This window comes from Psammomys obesus, unplaced genomic scaffold, assembly GCF_907164565.1.
Source record: "Psammomys obesus unplaced genomic scaffold, mPsaObe1.curated_primary_1811, whole genome shotgun sequence".
Taxonomy (NCBI): Eukaryota; Metazoa; Chordata; class Mammalia; order Rodentia; family Muridae; genus Psammomys; species Psammomys obesus.
Genome location: NW_026595981.1, coordinates 20,080,498 through 20,105,504, shown reverse-complemented (window position 1 = coordinate 20,105,504; position 25,007 = coordinate 20,080,498). Strand labels below are relative to the sequence as shown.

At 48.6% G+C, this 25,007-nt stretch overlaps 1 protein-coding gene across 1 annotated transcript in view; it reads left to right on the top strand.

Annotated features, from left to right (window-relative positions):
- Positions 1-2,021: 2,021 nt before the first annotated feature.
- B4galnt2 (beta-1,4-N-acetyl-galactosaminyltransferase 2) overlaps positions 2,022-25,007 on the top strand; it is a 36,205-nt gene continuing 13,219 nt past the window's right edge. Inside the window, exons 1-4 of the mRNA XM_055620619.1 lie at positions 2,022-2,050; positions 19,860-20,057; positions 20,642-20,779; positions 22,015-22,121. Of these exons, the coding sequence (XP_055476594.1) occupies positions 2,037-2,050; positions 19,860-20,057; positions 20,642-20,779; positions 22,015-22,121 (457 nt within the window). The 5' untranslated portion in view covers positions 2,022-2,036. The remainder of the gene's footprint in view (positions 2,051-19,859; positions 20,058-20,641; positions 20,780-22,014; positions 22,122-25,007) is intronic.

Genomic DNA, 25,007 nt, shown 5'->3' with positions numbered 1-25,007 from the left:
TGGATTTGAGGGGAAGGTTCCTATCGCAGATGTGAGGGAGAGTACAGCCGGAGGCATCTGGGAAGGCGCAGAGGCGACATCTATGACTAGATTGACCGTGGTCAACGGCGGGTTGGGCCACGGGAGGGCTGGGGGAGGGGGAAGAGAAGGAGAGAAAGGAGCAAGAGGGAAGGGGGCCGGAGAAGACGGAGAGACCCAGAGGGTGCGTAGCTGGGGTTATAAGGGAATGAGAAGGTGGGGAAGGGCAGCTCCCGTGCGGGGGAAAAAATTTAGAGTAAGGGGCAGGGTGGGAAAACCGCACTGCGAGGAGCCACAGGTAGCCGTGAATCCGAGGGAGCCTGGGGGCCAGCGTCCACTTTGGCATGCCAGGAAGTACCACAAATAGCCGTTTGTCCTGTGTCCTGACCTGACATCTGCCATGTCAATACCCGGAAAATTGAATTTGTATCCATCATGAAAAGAAAAGGTGGACCGGACCTATGACGATGTTGCAACTAGAAACAAAACAACAACAACAAAAAGGCTTTATTCGTTGTTGTTTTTTTTTGGGGGGGGGGGGGGGGGGTTTATTTGTATATTCTATGGTAGTTCTGTCAGGTGTATAGGGCTGGCAAAGATTTCCCCCCATTCTGTAGGCTGTGAGTTCATCTAAGTCATATATAACTAAGGGTGAATTTGAATTCTGATTTTCCTGGGCATCTGGCTTAGGAAGCTTCTGACCGTCTCTGTCCTACCTGGCTGGGTATTCGGGATTACTGTTTTTAACCTTACTTCCTTTTTTTTTTTTTTTTTTTTTTTTTGAAACTAGACGAGGTAGAAAGAGATGCGGCTCAGCATGCGCTAGCAGAGCATCGCACGCAAACCCCCACCCCACCCCCACCCCGCCCCCGTTTCCGTCTGCGACAAACCCGCCGCGTGCGTGCAGCTTGGCCGGGGCGGAAAAAAAAAAGAAACGCCCCGTACAGAAAGCCCCCCCCCCCCCCCCGGAAAACCACCTCCCAACGCCTTTCGAAAGGCTTGCACCAATGCAGACGCGGAACAACCTCGTGTGAAATTCGCTCTTTCTCCCCCCCTCCCCAAATACGCAAAAAAAAAAAAAAAAAAAAAAAAAAAAAAAAAAAAAAAGGCATCGCGTGGCCGGGTAGGTCCTTGTAGGAAGAACTGGTCTCAGCTTCGGTTTCCCCGGGAGTGCTGGGGCGGAGGTGGAGGGAGGGCGGCAGAGGCTAGGTGAGGGAGAACCGAATTTCAGCTGCGGAAGGGCAAGCGGGGGGCGAGGTGACGGGGAGGCGGAGGAGGGATGGGGTGTAGGGTGGGCGAGCTTGATGACCCGGGGAGGCGCAGAAACGGGCCCCCCGTTTGGAGAGCAGCGGGGTGGGGGGCTCGTGCGCCCCACAAGCCCGGAGGGCGGCCTCGGAGCGAGAACCTAGGCAGGGGGACGCCGTCGGCTTCTGATTGGAGAAAGCAAAGGGGCGGGAGGGGGAGGGGAGGAGGGGTCCGCACTCTCCTCCCGCTTCACCGGGTCCCAAGTCCGTCCTGGAAGTTTGTCTGGACGCAACGCTGAAGCCGCTGGTCGGACAGACCTGCCCACGAAGGAGAGGGGATGGGCTGGCCCGTGGGTAGGCAGAGGTGGCCTGCCTTCTCAGCCCTGCACCCCGGGGGCACGAAAACACACCCAGGGTGGATTTACCCAGCCTGCTGCGCCCTCGCCCTGCCTCCGAACTGTCTTCGCGGCTGTTACAGTGGATGCGCGTACATGGACCGTCGGGAGCTCTTCCTTCTGGTAGGAAAAGCTGGGGGCGGTGGCCGCCGCGGGGACCGTCTAAGTTCCTGGGGTGTGGGCCCCCGGGCGCCTCGGAGTCACAATGGATCATCCCAAATAACGGCGAAACTATTGGAGCGCGGCGCGCGCGCGAAGCTGGGTCCAGCGCCTGGGCGGAGGCTGTGGGATGTGGGCGGGCACGGGCCCGCAGCCTTTTCCTGCTCGGGTCCGGACCCGCGCTGGGCAGTCGGTGGAGATGGGGCCCGAGCGAGCGGCGATGACTCCCAGCTAGTGAGTGTCCGCGGGCCCGGGGGAGGAACCGGGGTGGGGGCCGGGGCAGCCCGGGGGGGCGCCTTCGCTTGGGTGGCAGCAATCGCCGGGCACAGCGCGTGCTGCGGGGGGTAGGAGCTCCCGCCCCACCTCCCCATCCCCATGTCTGGGCTGGGGCGCGTGCAAACCCGGAACCGGCCCCTCGTGGGAAAACCAGACCCGGAGGTGGCCAAGAGCGCACCTGGGGCGGGTCCGCGCGGGGGGGGGGGGGGGGGTGCCCGGGGGGGGGGGGCCGGGTGCCCCGCCAGCAGCCCCCCACACCCCGAGGCGGTAGGATGCGGGTTTAGGCAAGTGCTGGAGCCCGCGGTCCCCCCAGTCCCTGCCAGGGAGGTCCATGGCAGCGCCCCCGCTGACCCAACGATTTCAGAATGTTGGAAATCGTTGGGTCTCGGAGTGAGACGCTCGGCTGTACCCCGGTGCGCCTGCCACAGCACCAGCCGCCGGAGAGGCTCGGAGGAACTTAAAAAATGAACGCGGAAAAAACAAACAAACAAACAAACAAAACAGTATTTGGAAGCATTCGATTAATTTTTCCAAAAAATGCATAGAAGATTCGGAAACGAGTGTTGTGAGTTAGAAATCAGTCTTGTACCTCACCCCCGCCCCAAAAGTTATTTTCTCTGGAAAAAAATATTTTTTTCTCCTCAAATACAAATGCAGCTAAGGGGGGATGCTAGTAGCTTGCCTGACCTCCAGGAAGCCCTGGGCTCCATCCCAGCTCCTTGGGAGGCAGAAGCCTAACAAGTCTGAGGTCAGATGGAGATCCTTGTCTCAAAACTTTTTAAAATGGGCCGAGGGTGTTGCTCAGGGGTCCGGCGCTTGCTGACTAGGCACCAAGACCTGGGTTCATTTTCTGTTTGTTTGCTTTTAAACCGCTCACCTGTTCGACAAAGGATGCCGGGAGAAAGGGGAAGGAGGTCGATTCCCGCAGTGCCCTTTGCCCATTGCTAAGGGCTTCAAGAATCCAGAGTCCTTCAGTTTTCTTGTAGCTTCCTCCTTCCTGCAGGAGGGAGTGAAGGCGAAGCTGGGACGATGCCAGTGAATTTAAGGCGGGCACAATTTGGGGGGCAAGCTTCGTTTTTCCTCCACTTAACAGAAGGCTAGAATTGTACCTTTAGATCTACGATTTTCATCCCCACTGTTTGCTCTTTTCCTGTCTCTGTTGTGGTCAGTGTGGCCTTCGGGAAACACCTCTTCCAACCTCTGACTTTCTACTTCTGAAATGGGCTAGTTTTCCCCCTCAACACCCACTCTGGCAACCGGGGAAGAGGCTGTTGTCCCGTAATGTTAATTATTACATTCATTTCAGAAGCGTTCAAACATTCATTCCGAATGTTTGTAGTTATTCCAGACGATCAAGATCACCTTTTTGCTACATTGTAAGTTTGAGGGCAGCCTGGGCTACAGAAGACCTTGTCTCCAAAGGCCGGAAAAAGTTCAGTTCCGTTTATACCCTATGGGGCATCCAGGAGTGATTATATTTCTGTGTAAAGGGGACAGAAAAGCCTGATTGAAGGGGAGAAGGAAACAGGGCCGACATGGAGAGATAACTCGTTTGTTCCCTGTGCCGCTCCTACTCAAGGTGCCTCTGCTGAGTTCTAGCTTCTTCTAGCAGCTCCTATGAAGAACTGCTGATATCTCCATTTTACAGTTGGGGAAACTGAGGGAGAAGGTTGTCTGAGGACCAGCCTGGAAGGAGCCGATTGGATTTTAGCTTAGTGCGATGGGTTTCGATTGTTTTGGACACTTACTGGAATTTCGTTTAGCAAGTGTTGGGGAGCTGGAGAGACGGTTCAGTCGTTAAAAGCGCTCTAGAGTTTGATTCCCAGCACTGATGTCTAGCAGGCCATGAGTACCCGTGGACTCCAGCTCCAAGGGGGTCTGAAATTCTCCTCTGGACTCCTCAGGTACCCGCACGTATTCTCACACTCTGTCTCTCTGTCTCCCTCTCTCTCTCTTACACATACACATACTTAAAAAAACAACACCCCCAAAGCCAGATGTCGGATGGCCCTTACTATGTGCTGAATGTGTCTTACAAGGCCCTGGAAATACAAAAGTCCCAACTTCTTGGGGAATCGGGTGTTAACTGTAGTGTATTTGACATAAGCATCAAATCAGATGTCACGAGCAAAGACTTTCAGTCCAATATTACATACCCCCCCCCAACCTTGAACAACACATTTCTTTAAATGAGCTCAAAGGAACTCCCGTGAAATTGGGACTTTCTGAGGACTGCTCTTGCCTGCAGGGCATGCACACAGGGGTCGGAGGACAACTTTTCTCCTTCCTTATTGGTTACAGGGGGGTCAGACTCATGTCATCAGGGTGGAAAACACCTTAAAATGTTGCCCACTTTCCCTCCCCCTTCCTTCTCTTCTTCCTTCCTTTTTTCTTTGTAAGTTTGAGATGGAGTCTCACGTAGCCCGGGCTGGCTTTGAATTCACTATGTACCCAGAGATGACCTTGGATGTCGGAACCTTCGTCTACCTGCGTAGTACTGGGATCAAAAGCAGGAACCACTGTGGCCAGGTTTAACACTCCTTTCCTCTTTGGAAAAGAATTATTTTGGTAACAAGTGAATAAGCAATAATTGTTTTCTTGTGTCTTTTATTTTTGTATTTACTTATTTATTGTGTGTGTATACTGTGAACATCTTCACAGTGGTGCGTGTTTTGGGGGTCAGAGGCAGCGTTGTTTTTTTTTTGTTTTGTTTCCCCTCTTCAGTGTGAAGTGTACTTCCAGGCTACCTGGTGCAAAAGCTTCCTGATGATTCTCCTTGTCTCCCTTCCCTTATGATGTTGGTTTTGTCGTTTTGTTTGTTTGTTTTTGACACAGGGTCTCACTGGGTAGCCCGTCCTTGGACTCAATATTGAGACTGGCCTCAAAACTCACAGCCCTCTGCCTCACAAACACTGGAACCAAAGGCGTGCGCCACTGTGCCTGGAGCCCTCTTCCCCATATTGGTATGAATGCTGAGACTACAGAGGATGTTACTGCATTTGGCTTTCTAAGTGGGTTCTGGGGTCAAACTCAGGTCATCAGGCTCCCACAGCGACTGATTTTGCCAGGGGAGCTAGCTTCCCGGTTTTTCTTTCACTTTAGGGTGACTAAAGTTACACTCTTCAGAGATTTTTTTTAAAATTGGGTGAAGTATGTATGAATGAAGGGTTAAGGAAGGCCAGGGATAGAACTCAGTGGTACAGTGCTTGTCTAGTTTACATGAGGGCTGTATGCTCCCAAAGGGGGCGGGGAGCTCAGTGAGCTAAGGTGTTTCATTCATACTTAATAGAATATTCCCAGGCTGGGCTGCGGTGGCGCACACCTTTGGTCCCAGCGCTTGGAAAGCAGAGGCAGGCGGATCTCTGAGTTGGAGGCCAGCCTGGCCTACAGTTTTTGTTTTTGTTCATTTGTTTTCTCCTTTTGGAGGTGCTGACCCCAGTGCCTTGGAAACGTTAAAGTGCATTCTCTGCTATGGAGCTACATGTGGCTTTCCTCCACATACAAACAAAACCACCACTATGAAACACACACACACACACACACACACACACACACACACACACACACCCCATATTAGGCTTGGCAATTTGCTCTGTTTTGACTTTCTAAGTTTTCATTTGTTCTTTGAGACAGGGTTTTCTATAGCTCAATCTGAGACTTCAGACTTGCTTTGTAGCGCAGGCTGGCCTGATCTTTCTGTCTCATGGTATTTAAAATTTTAAGCATCAATTAAAACCTCAAGTACGGGCTGGAGAGATGGCTCAGAGGTTAAGAGCACTGTGTCTGCCTTTCCAAAGGTCCTGAGTTCAATTCCCAGCAACCACATGGTGGCTCACAGCCATCTATAATGAGATCTGATGTCCTCGTCTGACCTGCAGGCATATATGCAGACAGAACATTGTATACATAATAAATAAATCAATCTCAAAAAAAAAAAAAAAAACAACCAAAAAACCTCAAGTACAGTGAAACTCATATTTCCTCTTCACAATCACTGCTCTCAGGATCTCCATGCTTGTTTCACATCTGCTTCAGGAAGTAGCCACTATGAGAAGCACAAAGTGTCCTCTATTCTGGCCTGGTATTGTTCCACAGCCACAATCCCTTATTATAGAGGCTTCAAAGGTCAGAAGCTTGTTTCTGGCTAGAGAAACCTTGGTTGTTGTTGGGTTTTTTTTTTTTTTTTTTTTTTTGGGGGGGGGGAGTGTTTTGTTTTAAACAGGTTAAACAGCACCAAACAAAATTCTGCTCTCTAAAACAGAAAAACAATACATGTTATAAAATTAATTCAATGGCAAGCTTTGTTGTAGTAAATAAAAAAATGAGTGTTGGGCTATATAATGTTTATTATTATTATCATCATCATCATCATCATGGTGTTATTATTTAACCTGCTTATCACAAATAATAAGATACAGACACCTGTTAGATTTTATAATTGCCTTATTTACCTTGGGCCAGGCAGATAGTTCAATAACCCCAATATCCATCTCCCAGCCCCCATCCAATGCCATCCACCTAATTCCTCCTCATCTGGTCTCCCTTCCATCCACACTCCCATGGTACTTGCTTGCATTCTTCATCTGGGCCTTTTCACGCCATCATTGGAGTCCTTCCTCCTCACCGACGTGGTTCCTTCTCCAGGCTAACCGGTCATGGCGTCCTCCTTCCTCCTCTCATCCGGTCTGTCTGTGTCCCATGATTCTCCTGCCCTCTCCAGTCCTGGGAACCTTAGCCTCATCTACCCCATTCCGCCCTTCCATAAAGCATTTAATCAACCAATCATATATAATGACTTGGGCAGGTTTACACAGCAAGGATAGGTTTATACAACAAGGACAGGTTTAATCAGATCTTGAGGACTAGCATCAGAACAACCCCCAACAAAGCTTATTCTTGTAAAGAATCCAGGTAGCCTTGTGTGTGTGTGTGTGTGTGTGTGTGTGTTTGTGTGTCTGTGTATGTGTGTGTGGTGGGGGTTACAGTAAAGAAACTGCTGACATAACCACCCCATGATATATGGTTAAGGATTTTGTTGTTGCCCCCCCCGCCCAGACAGGGTTTCTCTGTGTAGTCTTGGCTGTCCTGGACTTGCTTTGTAGACCAGGCTGGCCTCGAACTCACAGAGATCTGCCTGCTTCTGCTCCCCTGAGTACTGGGACTACAGGGTTACAGGCGTGTGCCACCGTACTTGGCTATGGTTAAGGTTTTCATTACAGACATGAGGGAGAGGACCACCAGAGGCATCTGGAGGAATCCAGAGCAGAGAGAGAAAGAAGCAGACTGAACATGGCCGGTGGACTGGACGTGGCCAGCGTTAGCTAGGGAAGTGGAAGAGGAGAATAGTGGAGCTAGTAAGAGATAGAGAATAGAGCACAGCTAGGGAGAGTTGAGTGAATAAGAGAGTTGTGAGAATAGCCAGGTTATAGGAAGGAAGGATAGCTGGGGATAAGGAAGACTGAGCCTGAGGGCGGTTAGTGTAGGGGAGGAGGGTGCTAGAGGGGACTTTGAAATTTGTAACCTGTGATACTGGGGGAGCTTGCAGGCCAGCATGGCTTTGATAAGCTGAGAGGTGCCACCCGTAGCCATCTGTCCCTTCTGCCAGAGGTAAGGGAAGTTGACTGCTTTTGGAAGATGGGCACAGGCGTCACAACTTCCTGAGGACTGCTGACCTTTATCTAACCACCAGAACCCTATAGTCCAGGCTGATCTCCTGTCTGCCTGTCTGGACAGCCTGAGGTCCACCACTGAGAACCAGGTGCATGCTGGGAGCCACTACCCAGCTGATTTCTTCAGCTTAAGTTCCATGTGATGGGGAAAATGTAAAGACAGCGCTCACCTGACGCCCCTATGTGTGTATCGCTAGAACACATAGCAGTAAAGCTAAGTGCAGAAACGAAGGCAGAAGTCCTACCTTTCTGTGTAAAAATTTAAAAAAAAAAAAAAAATCCCCCAAATCAAGTACAACAAAAGGGCCAGTGAGATGGCTCAGTGGGTGAAGGCATTTGCACCACAAGCCTCACAGACCTGGTGTCTAATCCCTGGGGCCACACAAAGGTGAAAAGAGAGAGCCAACTGCATGAAGCTGTCCTCTGATCTTTACACTTGCCTGCTATGTGTGCCCCACCCAATCATGCCTATGCACCTGTGCGTGCACAGCAAACACATGCGCGCGCACACATACACCGAGGCAGGCCTGGTCGAACACGTCTCTAATGCCAACACTCAGGAGGCAGAGGCAGCAGTGAGTGTAAGACCAGTCTGGTCGACACAGAGTTTTAGGATAGCCAGAGCTACAGAGAGGGAGGGACCCTGTCTCAAGAGAAAAATGAACAAAGTAACAACAAGAAGCTACTTGACAAGTTGTGATTTAAAGCTGAGACCATTTAAAGATACTTAAGAATTCATTAAAAGTGACAGGGCTGGGGGCTGGGAGCAGAGGGTTCGAGTGCTAGCACACCACAATCCGTAAAAACAAATCAAGGAGTCATAAACCTACTAGATGTTAACATAAATCCATTCACTTATTAATTTTAAAAGACTTTTTATGTAGCCTCAGCTGGCCTGGAATTTGCCAGCTATCCTCAGCCTCTTGAGTTCTGCAATTACACGTATGTCCTGCCACACTCAGGTTTTAAATATATTTTCACGAAAGCCAAGCGGTGGTGACATGCCCCTGTAGCCCCAGCACTTGGGAGGCAGAGGCAGGCGGTTCTCTGTGAGTTCAGGGCCAGCCTGGTCTACAAGATGAGTCCCAGGACAGCCAGGGTTGTTACATAGAGAAACCCTGTCTCAAAAAACCAAAGCAAACCAAACCAACAAAACATATTTTCCTCCAACAAAACATATTTTAATGAAAGCATAACTGTAATTAGTCTGATGTATCTATTCCTGTGCCCTTTGTCTGGGGAGTGTAGATCCTCTTTAGGTGGGACTCTGCCAGTTCATCCTGTGGAAGCTAGCTTCTGAATGGGGGGGGGAGAAATAAAAAGGGAAAGTCAGGACTGCTCCTAGGTACAGAGTACAGGACGAGAAAGTTTATTGTAGATTAAAGGGAGAGCATAGCCAGTGACAGAGACATCCTGGAAAGTCCAGAGTGGACATGACCAGACTGAGCTAGGCCTTGTGAGGAGACAGGGGAGGGAGAGAGGAGACGGGAGCTAGACCTGGAGGCCAGGAGGGTGAAGGGTAGACGAAAGGGCCAGTTGACCAAAATGTTTGGATTCTATAGGGAAGGGCGGCTGGGGGTAGGGCAGCCCAGGCACCGGGCTGGAGAAGTTTAGGGTAGTGGGTGAGGTATGCCAGCCAGGAGGGCCCTGTAACAGGTAGGGACTGAAGGATGCTGGGAGGACATGGGACCAGCGTCTGCTTTGATTTGTTAGGTAAGCACCTCAGCAGTTTGTCTAGGGTTGAGACCCAACAAGCTTCCTTCTCAGCAAATCATCTGAGAAGCCACCGAGTCCAAAGCCACCATGACTTTTATTACCTAACTGCGGAAACTGCAAAGGTTATGTGTGTGTTTGCTGATCACAAAAGCCAGTGTGAGAAAGGAGTTCACTACCAGTTACCACAAGAGCCAAGGAGTTAGGCTCCCACCAGGCAGTCACGGCAGAGCCCTCCGGCCTGACCGTCCAGGTTTCGGTAATGAGCTGACAGCTTGCCTTTGATGTAACCATGTGAAAACCACAGCTGAAGACGGCTTGGTTCCTAGAAAAACTGTAGGCAGACTGCTCAGAGCGCGTTGACTGACAGTCCCTTCCTGCTTTGTAAAACCCTCTTCTAAACCCCAAACCACTGGGCAAAGGGCAACCAAGTCTAGGGACTCTTCCTGCCAAGCAGCCTGACCTTGATCTAAGTGGGTCAAGGCATCTTTGCACTGGCCTCAAGCATCTCGCACTGGGCTCAGGATCTCTCACAGCTGTTTCTCTCTCCTCCCCTGTTGGTCAACAGTCTCTTTCACTTTCACCTGCCTGTCTGTGAGCTAATGAGGCATGACTCAGTGTTGGCCAATGACGCTCTCAGGTTCTGCTGACTTGATTACTTAACAGCTTTCCACCAACGCCAAGCCCTCCCCAGTCTACTGAACAGACTACCTTGCGCTCAAAGCGGACACTCCCTTCTTTGTAAGACTTAAAGTTTTTATTTACTGTGTAGCCTTTTAGGAACTGCTTCTCAAGTTCCACTTAGTTTTTGAAGCAGGGATGCTCCTGCATTCTGTTGCTCGCCAGAACACTCCAGGTTAGCGGGCCCTTGAGCTTTCTGCTGATTCTCCTGTCTCCATCTGCCATCCTGCTTTAGATGAGCTGGAGTTTCAGATTCGTACCATGTTGGGCTTGCAGATCAAGCAATTTTATACTTTTGTTTGTGAAGCAGGGCAGCAACCCCGTGGGTCAGTCTGCCCGTGAGCTTTACCGGCAGGACAACCACAGCTTGGGCATTGTGCTCACCTGGATGGGTTCACTGTCCAGAAAACATACCCAGCCTTGAGGCTCAGTCAGTCAAGTTGTCTGTGTTCCTAATTTATTTATGCTTATGTCTGTGGGTGCTGTTTACCTGCCTGCATGTATGTATGTGTGAACCCTAGCGCCTTTGGTGACAGTGGGAGTCCGAAGAGGGAGCTGGAACTGGAGTTCCAAGTCACCAGGTGGGTACTGGGTAATGAACAGGGGTCCTCTGTGAGAACGACAAATGCTCTAACCGTGAAGCCATCTTAACAGCCTCTGGGTTCCTGTTGTGTTTTTTTTGTTTGTTTGTTTGTTTGTTTTTGTTTTTAAATTGTGTGTCTGTCTGTGTCTATATACACACGCACGTCTGGTGCAGGTACCTGAGGAGTTCAAAGGAGATGCTAGAGTTACAGGTGATTGGGTGCAGGGAGTCAGCTTAGGCCCTCACAACAGTATGAGCTCTGGACCGCCGAGCCAGCCCCACCTACATTCTTGAGCATCTGCTGTAAGGAGGGAACTGGAGTTCTGTTTTATGGGTCTTGCTAATAAAAGAATTTAAAAATAGATTCAGAAGGAATCTAAAGGCTTATTTATTAGTGCTTGAGACTAAATCGGCAGGGCAGGAAAGTATAAATCTTGGCGGTTGCCAGGAAGAGAGCTGTAAAAGTAACTATTTTTTTCCTCCAGAGGTAATTGTTGTCTTGGAGGTTTATTGCCTCCATCTGCTAACCAAGGTCTAGTTCTGGAAACTTTTAGCCTCCGTTCAATCTAATCTAAGCCTACAATGTTTTCAGCCTCTGAGACTTACTGCTGAATAAACTCACCCTTTCTAGCTCTTTTTGAATTCTGGCTGGCTGGTTCAATTCAGCTGTTCTGGCTCCAACTCCTCTTCTAGCTGACTGACTGATTCAATCTGGCTTCTCTCTTGGCCTCTGACTGAATTGTTCTGCTTGGCCTTACACTAACTTTGGCAGTATATTCTAATCTTCTGGCTCCTTCTGTCTTCACCTGTGTCTAGCTTGTTCTCTCTTTAATCTATCTGTGTAAAACTCTCCTGGTAAAAACTGCCTCTGAATTCCACAACCAGAACTCCCACAAACTTAACTCCACTGCACTGCCTCTCAAACTCACTGATTCAGCTGAACTGATTGAACAGCACAGACTAGAACTCAGATCTACATGGCACTGTGTCTTGAGTGCTGGCACTGCAGGCAAGTACCACCATACCTGGACCTATGCTTTTCTTTACCTGAAGCTTGCTCTACACCAGACGGCCTCGAACCCAGAGATCTCCTTGCCTCTGTCTCCTGGGATTAAAGGCCTGACTGTATTCCAGCTGGATCACTCAAACCTAGAAGGTCTTTAGATGTGATCTCTTGCCAGAAAAGCTGTGTTCTTAATTAAAATTCCTCTATGGAGAACAGTAGGTTGTAAGAGAGAAGAGTATGACTAGAATGTAGAATCCAAAAAAGCAGGCATGTTCAGTGATAGAGGTCAGTAAGCAGTTGCTGTGTGGTGGTGGGATGTTAGAGACGGTCCAGGGTTTCCCGACAAGTAGGTTTGGGTTATGGCTGGACCCCAAAGAGATAGAATGAGTGAAAAGGAAAAGTTAAAACTCCGAAGAAGGACCAGAAAGATGGCTCAGTGGGTAAAGGCACTTGCCCCAAGCCTGATGACCTGAGTTCAGTCTCCGGAGGCCACACGGTGGAAGGAGAAAGCTGGTTCTCCACACGTGGGTTGAGCCACGTTGACTACCTTTCCCCACACAAAACAAACCAACCAACCAACCAACCAATAACCGAGTTGGAAAGGTGCATAGTCCGTGAAGACCCGCAACAACTGAGTTGAGGGGAGGGTTTCTAGACATAAAAAAAAGTACATGAGCTCATAAAGGGGATAATTATTCCTTCCACTTCCTTAACATGTCTTCAGATGAATCAAGTTTGGAGGGGAAGGAGGGGAGTCTCCTGGCCCAGTAGGTCCAGCTGAATTAACAATTAGGGAAGGGAACAATGGTATCTAATGTTCTGAGCTTTGGGGTAGAGCAGAACACCAGGTCTCCAGTCAAGGCCAAAGGTAGGCTTCAGATTTTATTCTTCTGACTAGGAGGAAGGAACCTTATTCAACGGGGCTCAATGGAGTCCCGATACATACCCCCTTTTACTGGCTGGTTTAAATCTTAAGGGGGAAGGCAAAGCTAATTCTTCCCTTTCTGAGAGTTGCCAGAGAAATGGACGGTAGATCGAAAGCTGATTTTGAGGGAGGGGTCTATCTTTACTGGCCTCCAAGACTGTCCAGCCACGGAACAACTGCAGAAAAAAAAAAAAATCACTCATTTTAGACCCTTTGTCTAGCACCCCCATTTGGTCTGTCACATCTACCAACCATGTCACCATTTTAAGTCTGTAATGGCTGTCATTGCTTCTTTCAGATACTTGGTGGTTTTGTGGCTTTGCATCTTTGTTAACTTCTGGGAAGTTTATTTACCTACTGTAGATAGGACACCAATGACAGACCTAAAGCCAAAGTCCAACCTTACAGACAGAGCGTAGGTGAGGGGTTACTTCCAGGAACATGGGTGACCTCAAAACAATGGCATTAGCGCAAAGTTGCACCTCATGTGGATGATGACCTTATGGGAGCCACATTTTCAGCCAACCACCCACTTCCTATGTCCTCTAGCAGCTCCCAAGATCACTTGCAGCTGGAAGACCAGAAGGGCAAAATGGCTGCAGAACTCCCATCAGCTGTAACCAGGGAACCATTACCAGAGACCCGGATCTCTCAGTCTTGTTCAGTGAGTAGCCAGGGCATACACCCTTAGTACCAGCGCTCAGGAGGCAGAAGCAGGCTGATCTCTGAGTTCAAGGCCAGTCTGTGTTCTACAAAGAGTTCCAGGTCAGCCAGGGCTACATAGCGAGAGACATTGCCTCAAAACAACAACAACAAAGTGACTTTTAAAAAAATAGGTTTGAGGGGGTCTCACTAATGCAGCTGGGCTGGAAATCTTTCTGCCTCGGCCTTGGGAGTGCTGGGAACAAATGCGAGCAGCGTCACACCTGGCAGGAGAGTAATGAAATGGAATCTTCTCACACTTTACCTCAGACTGCTTACAGAGAGTGTTGTTTTGTTACTGTTGTTGTTGTTCATCATTTCTCCCGTTGTTTTAGTAGCCCTCTCACATCTCCACACAGATTTTGTGTGTGAGTGGAAGAGGGGAGGAAACAGGACAGTGAGCATAGTCTGGTCTGCTGTGACTGGAGGAGGAGGCAGCTCTATCACAGGCTTTTAGATGAACCTCAGGAAAAGTGTCCCAGGAGACTTTTCCCTCACCCGGCAGCAGCCTGGTAAGGGTAGGTGCGTCGGCTACTTTTCTCCTCCTGAGGGAATACCTAACAAAAGCAGCTGAAGGAAGAAGGAACGGCTCCTTCTGTGCACGCCTGCAGCACTCAGGATCTTTGTGAGTTCGGGGACAGTGAGTTCCAGGACGACCAAGGCTAGACAGAGAAGCCCTGCCTCAGACAACAACAACAAAAAGTGTGTATTTAAACAGGAGGCAGCATTAGTCAGGGCTCAGGCTTCGGCCGTTCCGTTTCTGCTCATTTCAGAAACAAACCTTGTCAACAGCACAGGACACAGTGGTCGCTGCCGACATGGATGACTGCCCTGGGTCTTTACTTTGGCATCGACTTAAAAGTTGTAATGTGAACCCTTCTTGGACGTTACTTAAATGCAGTCCAACCAGCCTCCACGAAAGCACGTAGGCCGTGCTGTTTTCACATGATGAAAATCTCTTTTCTTACAGCCAGGAAAAATCTTAGGTCTCTATTTTTAATCTCTAAGCAGAATAATTTGTGTTAATGGTTATGGCCTAAGATATTATCCTAGCTGGAGCCTGCTTTGGGGAGTCAGACGTCTAAGAACTTGGGGCTGAGAATGTAACTTGGCGCTAGAGTACTTGCTAGGCCTACACAAGGCCCTGGGGTCAACCAAAAAAATTACCAAAAATACAAGTCCAGCGATTTAAATCTAAAGCAGTGTTGCAAGCCTAGAATTCTGGTACTTGGGCTAGAGGGTGAAGGCAGGAGGAGCAGGAAGTCCATGACATCTTGGCTAGACAGAGAGTTTGAGGAGTTTGAGGTCAGCCTTTTTTTTTTTTTTTTTTCCTTTTTAAAGGAAAGTCCAAGGGGCCATGGAGAAGGCTCAATATAAAGGCTCTTGCTACCAAAAGAGACAAATGGAGTTCCATCCCTGAGTCCCACATGGTAGAAAAACAGAACTTACCCCCACAGGCTGTCGTCTGCCCTCCACGTACCTCTCCCCTATCCAAAATAAATGAATAAACAAATAAATAGTTTTTAAGAGCCTAAGGAGTTGATGAAGAAAATAAAGGTCTCATTTTCTAGGAGAGTTTTCTGTAACTTGATTGGTTTAACTGAATGTGTTCAGATGTTAGAAAGAATGCATAATAAAGGGAGTGAAAATTCCCCATTTAAAAAAAAAAAAACTCGAGCATTTCTAGCAGTGGACTCATTCAACGTACTTGTTGATCCCTGGATCAATAACTGCGCTTTAAAATCATCAGCTCTTCAAAAGCTCTGCCTAGAATGTAGTTATACCTAGTTTGCTTGTTTGCTTTTTTATTTTCAAGAGAAGATTTTTCTCTGTAGCCCTGGGTGTTCAGGAACTCACTTCGTACGACAGGCTGGCCTTGGCCCTGGAGATCTGCCTGCCCCTGCCTTGGGAGCGCTGGGGTTAGAGGCTTTTACATGTATGCACTATGAGTATCTGTATGTGAACCCCGTGTGTGCAGGTGCCCGAGAAGGCCACGTGAGGGTATCAGGCCAGACCTTCCAGAACTGGAGTTGGAACTGTGCTGGGGACCGAACGCTTTGAGAGCATCGGGACCCTTTAAGCCACTGAGCGTCTCTCCAGCCCAGGACTGCGGTTGCTGTGCAGGCTTAATTTGTTAATTTTATGTTTTGCAATTGAAAGTGTGTATTTAATCCGGGCGGCGGTGGTGCAGGCCTTTAATCCCAACGTTCCGGAGGCAGAGGTAGGCGGATCTCTGGGACCCAAGAAGGGTGAATTTCACCTGAGCCAGCAGGGAGCGCAGACCAAAACACTTCCTGTGGTGAGCTTTGCCACATTGAAAGCTAGTCTCCTGTGTGCCGAAGGTCGTCTGGAGGAGATTAGGGATGACGTTAGGTTTGATGCCAGGAGCTGGTATGTCTATCACAGAAACTTCTGTAAAGAGTCTCTAAAAAAAAAAAAAAAATGACAGGCCTACCAGCTACCTGAACAGTCACCCAAGGTTCCTCTGTGCCTGTTGGGCGCCCATCTTCGGCCACTAGTCCCAGGAGACCTGACAGACTTTTCTGTAAAGCAGGAACTTGGAGGTGCTGTCGTACATTTGTTTAAGGAAAATAGCCAACTCCCCGGTGTCCCGCCTGTCCATAGTTTGGACAGCATGCTGATGGCAGGTGAGACAAAGGGCAGCCTACAGCCCAGGGGCCAGCTTCGCCACGTTTAAAGCCAGTTTCGGGTGGAGTTTCTTCTGTGCCCATCCTCCTCTTTGGAGGAGATTGGAGGTGCTGTCAGGAGCTGGCCTGTCAGTCCCGGAGAGCTTTTTAAAATAAGCATTTTAAATGCCATGTTCTGTAGATCTCTGAGATGTCTGAGGACCATGTGTCTGCCCGAAGCAGGGCTAACTAGGCAAACTTTGCTTGTTTCTAGTTGCTCTCTGCTTAACTTTGAAAACAAATACAGGAGTCCAAATAAAGTTTAATCTCGTAATTAATCACATTAGCCCTTCTCATGACTACACACGCATTTCTGAGCACACTAAAGGTTTTGATCACTGGTAAGGTAACTATTAACTCGCATTTCTTGATTATCATTAAGGACTGCGACTTAGGGTCTATTCCTGTTAAGTTTAGAGCCCTAAAGTTTATGATTCTGAATTGGAGACTTAGGGTCTATCCCTGTTAAGTTTACAGCCCTAAAGTTCATGATTCTGAATTGGAGCTCTTCAGTATCAAAATTAAACTTTTCATTCCGTATTTATAGTCCATGAAGAGGTTGGGAACTTTTCTGACCTATGGAAAATAAGTTTCCCATATGATTTAGTTTATGAAAAGTCTATAGCTTATAAAAATCTAAAGCTGTACTGTAGCTGAATAAAATGAGCAAAATCAAGGCTAAACATATTTGTTCGGTTGGGTTTTTTTGTTTGTGTTTGTTTTTGTTTGAGACACCTTGTAGACCCGGGCTGGCCTTGAACTCACAGAGATCTGCCTGCCCTAAGTGTTGGGATCACAGGCGTGTGCCACTGCACCACCTGGCTGGACTAAAAAGCTTTATAAATGTTGCTGTATGTCATCTTAAGCTGGCGAAGACATACGGCAGATCGCAAGCTGTGTATGTGGTTGATATCGTTGCTATTGAAAACATTTGTGTATATATCCTTAAATGAGAGTTGAGTTCAAGTTACATGTGTATATATACACATAGTTGAATTAGCGTTTTATACACATAGATATGCCCTAAACAAGAATTGAATCATATATATACTTATATAGAGATTTTAAATTATAAGCCTTTTGTTTTAAGTTTAAAGTCAAACATTGCTGTAGATTATATAGATTTTTAACTATACCCAATGAGCAAATTATAAATCCTCAGATAAGAGTTTATAGCAGAATCTTAAGATTTTATTTTTTTCTTTTGAGAGCAGAGTAAGTACAAAGAAATGAGAGAGATAAGTTTTTTTAAGAGTTGGGGAGAAGAGCCTTGGAGATAAGAGCCTTTGGGAACTTAGAGCCCAGCAAACTTAGATATTTAGGAGTCATTTGTCCTTGGCGGTGAATTTGGAAACTGGGTGTGCCAATTGCTAGTCCAGGAAGGGAGAGGGGAGAGCGCTTGGCTTCCTGCAGGCCAGCTAAGAGAGGGGCAAGCCGGTCCACGCGGGCAGGCCCAAGGCTAGAGCCACGTGGAGAAGTCGGGCTTTAGCTAGAATTTGGAATCAGATTCACAGACAGATGATCCACACCTCAGATGTGGCCCTACAGCAGAAAAGGGGTGTGTGTGTGTGTGCAGTGCCGTCCCTGTTGTCCCCTGGCTCCAACGTGTTGCATACTTAGAGACATTTATACAGATAGCATGGGGGAGAGAGACCAGACAGAATGAAACAGGGGAGGGGGAGGAGGAGGAGAAAACGTGCTGGAAAAACAAAGTTTCATCCAGGGAAATGGTCAGACACAGAGAAACCGTTTAGAGAATTCACCAATTTGTCCTTGTTGGGTGGAGCGCCTACTGATCAGTGGACCAGAAAGCAAATCTGTGGCTGGTGGGGCGTAGCTACACAAGGGATCCCAGTGTGTTTAGACACCAGGAGAGCCCACCGAGGTCATGGCACCAATGCTATGATCCATAGCGACGATGCAACGAGGGGTATCAGGGAGGGCCCATGCCAAGGGGCACCCCTTGAGGAATCATGCCAAGCAACAGGTCTGGTATATGGAAATTTATTGGGGGAAGGGAGAGGAAGGGCTGGAGGAGGTGTAGAGGCAAGCAAGTGAGCCACGAGGGCAGAGAGAGGGGGCAGGGAGCGAGAGAAAGGGGGCTGAAACAGAGGGTAGAGAGGGAGCTGAAACAGAGGGTAGAGAGAGTTGGGGTGGTGAGGGCCCTTACACCCTGCATGCACCTGGTGCACCTGGCAGAGGCAGGTGAAGATCTAAGCAATCGTTGGCGCCCTAAAGGCAGGCCAGCTGAAACCGCCTGTAAGCTAGCGCCGGGTCCGCCCTGAGACTATAAAGCGGTTGCTGGGATACATGCTTTTCCAGCAGCCTTAGAGGAGACTTTTCACCCTGGGGGGAAAGCAGCCGGGGAGTTCTGCAGATAGCTGCAGCCGTCATGAGTCACGTTGGGGTTGGTCAGCTTTTGGTAATGCAGCTGTCTTCGGGTTGTTTTTTCTCCTGTGAGAAACCACTCGCCCATATCCCCGATAAATTCATGGGTTCACCAAGTTGGATTTTGGTGGGACCGTTCTCTGTTTAGAGTGAACAGGTGTTTGTCCTCGCCGCCCTAGGAGGAAGGTCAGGTCACAGACAGAAAGACCTGAACTGAATGTAGGTGCTACTGTCCCTTGGGCTGGACTTCCCCTCTCCCAGCTTCCTGTTTGGCTGTGATGTGAGGGGCCCCCTTGGGGCCTTCTTTGCAGTGACTGCCTGAGCTTCTTAAATCATGGGGCCAAGTGAGCCCCTACTTCAGATGCTTTCTGCAAGTCATTTAATCACTTTGACGAAAAAGTGCTGATACATGAGCTTTAGCTCCAAACACACACACACACACACACACACACACACACACACACACACACACCCTTTTGCCCATCCCTTCATTTGGGATCTTTCTGAGTCCTTTGTTGACCCTTGATTCTTCTTTGTTTTTGAGTTGTCCTTAGAAATACTTCACCTTCTTTAAGGCAGAGTCTCTGCCAGGTAGTGATGGCATATACCCTTAATCCCAGGGGTGGAGGCAGAGGCAGGTGGATTTCTGGGAGTTCAAGGCCAGCCTGGTCTACAGAGTGAATTCTAGGACACAGTTACGTGGAGAAACCCTGTCTTGCAGAACCAAAAACGAGGGAGGGAGGGAAGGAGGGAGGGAAGGAAGGAAGGAAGGAAGGAAGGAAGGAAGGAAGGAAGGAAGGAAGGAAGGAAGGACAATCTTTTATTGGCCTGGAGTTCACCACTAGGCTACACTGGCTGGCCAGTGAGCCCCCATCGTCTTCCTGTTCACCTTGGGGTTACAAGCATGTTGTAACATCACACCCAACTCGAAAAAAATTATTAAGCCAAGAGTAATTGAGCGCGCCGCCTTTAATCCCAGCCTAAGAGGCAGAGGCAGGCAGAGCCCTGTGAAATCAACGCCAGCATGATCTACATTGTGAACTCCAGGCCAGCCAGGGCTGTATGGTGGGACCTGTCTCAATCAGAAAAACCAAACAAACTTGTATTATTGAGTGTGTGTGGGTGTACACGTGTGAATGCCATGGCTCGGGTTAGATGTTGGGGGACAGGTTGTGGGAGCTGGAACTGCCCTTCTAGCATGGGTTCCAGGAACCGCATCGTGCCCTGGTGTACATGGAAGTGCTTTTACCCACTGAACCCTCTACCAGTTCTTACCCAGCTTTATTACATGAGTGCCGGGAACTGAACTCAGGCCCTCACATGCGGCTTTACTCTCTGAGCTAACTACCTCCCCAGCCCCTCAGGATCAAAGATCTTAAATGCATTTTGCTTTCTCTCTGTGTGTTTTGCCAGCTCCAGGTTTCTGTGGCTCCTCAAGCTGTCAGTCACCATCCTGGGACTCGTTATCGTTCTGTTGATGTTCGTAAGTGTGTCCCTTCAGGCCAACTTCAACATGTTCAAGCCAGAGATCCCGAAGCCTGCGTGGGACCCAGTGCTGAGACTTCTACCAGAGGCACAGCTGAGGGAGCTCTTTACCTACAGTGGCATCTGGTGAGACTGGGTGTTCCGGCTTCATCGTAGGCTTCCTCCATGTCTCCTCCCTGCTCCTTCATGGGGCCCTAGACCCTGTAGACAGTTCTGAACAGGTGCTGATTGCTAAAGTGAGTCTAAGAGACCAGTCTGTGGGACCCAGTCTCTGTCCCCTGCAGCGCCCAGCAACCTTACAGCCTCATTGGAGGCCAAGCTGCTCCTGGCGTGCGTCCTGGTGGAGCTAGCTGCATGCCTGTGGCTGTTGGGTTTGAGGGGATAATTCAAGAGAGGGCTGTTGGGCATGGTGGTGCACTCAGGAGGCTGAGGCAGGGAGACTGTCATGAGTATGAGGCCAGGCTGGGCCACACAGACAAGATCTTATGTCAAAAGGGAAAAGGAAAAGAAAGAGGGAAGGGTCTTTAGTTCCTCCCTTGGTCCTCCCTCCTCACCTCCCTCCTTCGTCTCTCTGAGGGGTCACTGCTGGGTGGTTCCAGGGTGTCAGCCCAGTTAGGACAGCCATGTGGTATAGGAGATTTTCAGGGTGAGTAACGCGTAACATTAGCCATCAGCCATCTGAGTGTATGCGCTTCTCTCTCTTGCTCTAGGCTCTTCCCTAAGAATCAGTGCGACTGTGACTCCGGCCACCTGCAAAGAAAATATAATTTTCAGGATGCCTATAACCAGAATGACCTCCCAGCCGTGAATGCCAGGAGACAGGCGGAATTTGAACACTTTCAGAGGAGGTGACACAGGCCGAGGGAGCTCTTGGGTCTCTGGGGAGAGAGAGAGAGAGAGAGAGAGAGAGAGAGAGTGAGAGAGCAAGAGAGCGAGCAAACACTGGAGTGCTTTGAGAGAGTGAGGGACCCTAAGGAAAAAGTCTGGACCTCATCCTCATCCAGGGGGCCCTGGCAGGAACTACTGGGAATAAACAGAGGAAGACGATGGAGAGCAGTACTCCCCAAGGAGGAGTTGTGGGGTTTTGTGCACATAAAACCTTTCAATAAAACCAATAGAGAAAAAGGAACGGGGGGCTCCACACTGCTCGGCGATGGTGGTGACACAGCCACCAGGTGCCTGGGGCCAGCACAGAAGGTGATTGTATGTGCTGGGAGCATATTGTCTGTCAGCTGACAGCCCTCCTAGAAGCCAGGCAAACACTTGACCTCTGAGCCACTATCTATCTCCCCCCTACCCCAGTTCTTTTCCTGCTGCGCTGGGAATCAAACCAAGGGTCGATACCAAAATTGTTGGTTGAAGAAGGAATTCAAATAGGATCTGGCTGGCTTTTATTCAAGGGGATTTGACATATGCCGAGCCTGCTGGCGCCTGTCTGTCATCCCAGCACGTGGGAAGCTGAAGCAGGAGGATTGTAAGCTTTAAGGCCAGCCTAGGCCTCATGGCAAGACCTTGTCTCAAACCAACAAGATGGAGTTGCCAGTGACAGCCCCTTTAAAAGTAACTAAGAGCCGAGAGGTTTTAGAGCAGTAGCTCTCAACCTAGTCCTAACGTTGTGACCCCCACAACCATAAAATTATTTTCATTGGCATTTCATAACTGCAATTTTCCCAGCGTGATGAATTGTAACACAAGTATCCGTGTTTTCCGATAGTCTTAGAAAACCCCTGTGAAAGGGTCATTGGACCCACAGGTTAAAAACCGCTGTTTTAGAGAAATGCTGCTTCTGCAGTACTAGCTGGCTCTAAACGGGATGTGAACCTTGATTCCTACTTGCATTGTCCACGATACTTGTTTCCCATACAGACATGTGTCACCTCACGAAACAGGCAAATATAACAGGCCCGGCAGGAATGAAGACATTCTTCCATTAAGACTTACTTTTTTTTATTTTAAACCATACGCATGTGTACGCGCAGGCGGTAACTTCACTGATCCTTGTTGTTGCTTATGAGGGTGTGTTTTTTTTTTTTTTAAATGCGTTTTGGTGTACGCTGACCTTCATGCTTGTTTTCTCCTGAAGAGAAGGGCTGCCCCGCCCACCACCTCTGCTGGCTCCGCCCAACCTCCCCTTCGGGTACCCGGTACACGGCGTGGAGGTGATGCCGCTGCACACAGTCCTCATCCCAGGTAGGGTTGTCTGTATCCTTAGAGGCTGCAGGCGATGCTCTTGCTCTCCGGAAACAAAAGGAGGACGTTGTTTCCTGGGTGTGTTAGCCTCCCTGGTTCACAACACAGAATCTCTCTTTATAGCCACGGCTTCCCTGTGGCCCTGAGATGACAGAGAAGCTGGCATTCCGTGGGCCTCTGGGAATCTTAGGGAATAATTAGCCTTCAAAGGTCCTCTAGCATCAAGAACACACTGATGGGGGGCTGGAGAGATGGCTCAGCGGTTAAGAGCACTGGCTGCTCTTCCAGAGGACCTGAGTTCAATTCCCAGCACCCACATGGTTTCTCACAATTGTCAGTAACTCCAGTTGTAGGGGATCCAATACCCTCATGCAGATATGCCTGCAGGCAGAACACCAATGTACCTGAAATAAAAATATATCATTAAGAGCCGGGCGCGGTGACGCACACCGTGATCCCAGCACTCTGGGAGGCAGAGGCAGGTGGAACTTTGAGTTTGAGGTCACCCTGGTCTACAAGGCAAGTCCAGGAGAGCCAAGGCTACACAGAGAAACCCTGTCTCGAGACACTCCAAACCCAAAAATAAATAAATAAATCATTAAAATTATGAAGAAAAAAAAAAAAAAAGAATGCACTGATGAACCCATTTTTAAGGAGAATGCTTATGTCGGTTCAACTCCCTTGTAGGCAGGAGATGTGGCTTGGCAGATAAAGGAGCCTGTGCCAAGGCTGACACCTGAGGTCTGTACACAGGACCCACACAGCTTCCTCAGACTCTCCTCTAACTTCACCTGAGCCGTGGCCTGCGTATACCCTTCCACAACGAGACCCATCACACACACATGCTCTCTGTGCATAAAACAAACCTTCTAAGATGTCAAGTAAAATAACAATTAAGTTCCTCTCCAAGCTCAGTGTGGTGACACACTCACCTGTAATCACACAGAAGTCAGGAGGCTGCGGCAGGAGGGTCAGAGCTACACACTCCAATGTCAAGCCCTCCCAAACAAAGCAAAACCAAACAAAGTAAAACCAAAACCAAACACCTCGTCACGGGGCCTTTAGGCGCCCCTCTGGTTCAACATTACCCGCTTTTGCAATGCCGGCAGAGAACACAGGCGATACACGCATTTCCCCTCAGAGCGGGTGGGTGGATTCCTCCCCTCCGATGTGCTCTTGGCATCTAGAGGCAAACATCCCTCACCACGAGTCATGGAGAAGACCCTGGTTGAGCTGGGTGACAGTGGCACACAGGTGTCCCTGAGCAAGACCCAAATTATCCAAACTCACGCTGCAAACGGGTGGAGATGAGTGTGAGCGGCTAGGCTAGACAGAAGGCTTGTGGGTACCAGATCTGTAGCCAAGCTCTCCAGGCAGAACAATCCGAAGGAGAAGCTGCCTCCTCGGCCCAGTGACAGCCTCCTCTTACCCTGCTCTTAACAGCCTTCCTTTCCGGCTGAAGTCACTCTTAATTACATCCTGTGAGATGACTAATGTGTCTTGCCTAGAGGGAGAACACTATCGATTGAACCCAAGGCTTCAGACAAGGGCTGTACCAATGAGTTCCACCCTTAACCCTGGTAATATTTTTGAGTAGCCATTTAAAAATGATTTTATATTTTGGGTAACTTATTTATTTATAAAATTAGATCCGTTTATTTGATTGTTTTGTTGTTTATTTAAAATGTTTATGCTTGTGTGTGTGTGTATACATACTTCAATACATACAGATGTGTATGGAGGCCATAAGACTGTCATGTTTTCTCTATTACCTCTGCCTTTTCCTTTTTGAGGTAGGTTTTCTGGAGTCATGTTTTCCCTGCTAGGCTGGAAGCCAGCAAGTCCCAGGAATCCCCCTGTCTCTGCTTCTCTCAGAGCTAGGATAACAGGCATACCCATATTGATCTTAAGGTACTGGGACTTGAACTCAGGTCCTTATGATTGTGTAGCAAGCACACTTGCCTCCTGAGCTGCCTCTCTGGCCTGTTTGTTGTGTGTTGTAAAATGTTTTTAATAAAATAATTTTAAATTGCTTAACCCACAAATCCTTTGAAAACCTTGGAGAGGACATCTTGTTTTGTTGTTTGTTTTGGCTTTTCCTGTTACTCTAAGATATCCTGACAAAAACAACTCAGAGGATAAAAGGGTCTATTTTACCTCACCTGGTGATTCCCGACTCCATAATTCTAGTTTCAGGTGATCTGATGCCTTCTGACCTCCAACGGCACCAGGCATGCACATGGTAGACAGACAGACACGCAGGCGAAACACCCATCCACATAGAATAAAATAAGGGACATCAACGCCTGGCCTCCACACACATGTACACACACACACACACACACACACAGAATCGTAAAGCAAGAAGTGATAAAGCAGACTATGCAGAGAAGATGAGACTTCAGCAGGTGACAAGGCAGTAATCAAAGGTTCTGGTTCTAGAAGAACAAGGAGTTTGTAGAATGGAAGACTTTATGTAGCAAATCAGAGTGTGGTGGAAAACAAGTGACAGGAATATAAAGTGGAAAGCAAGCAAGGGTCAGGCAGGCTGTGAAGGATTTTTAAAGGTCTTTTTTTTGGCTATTTCATACATGTGTATAATGTATTGGTCATGTTCATCCCCATTATCTTTTCTACTTCTCTTCACCCTCCAAATGAACCCATTTTTCTTCCCTATTAAATCCCCCATTTGCTTTCATGTCTTTTAAAAATGCACATATATGTCAGGCAGTGTTGTCGCAGGCCTTTAATCCCAGCACTCGGGAGGCAGAGGCAGGCAGGTCTCTGCAAGTTCAAGGCCAGCCTGGTCTACAGAGTGAGTCCAGGACAGCCAAGGCTACACAAAGAAACCCTGTCTCAAAAAAAAAAAAAAAAAAAAAAAAAAAA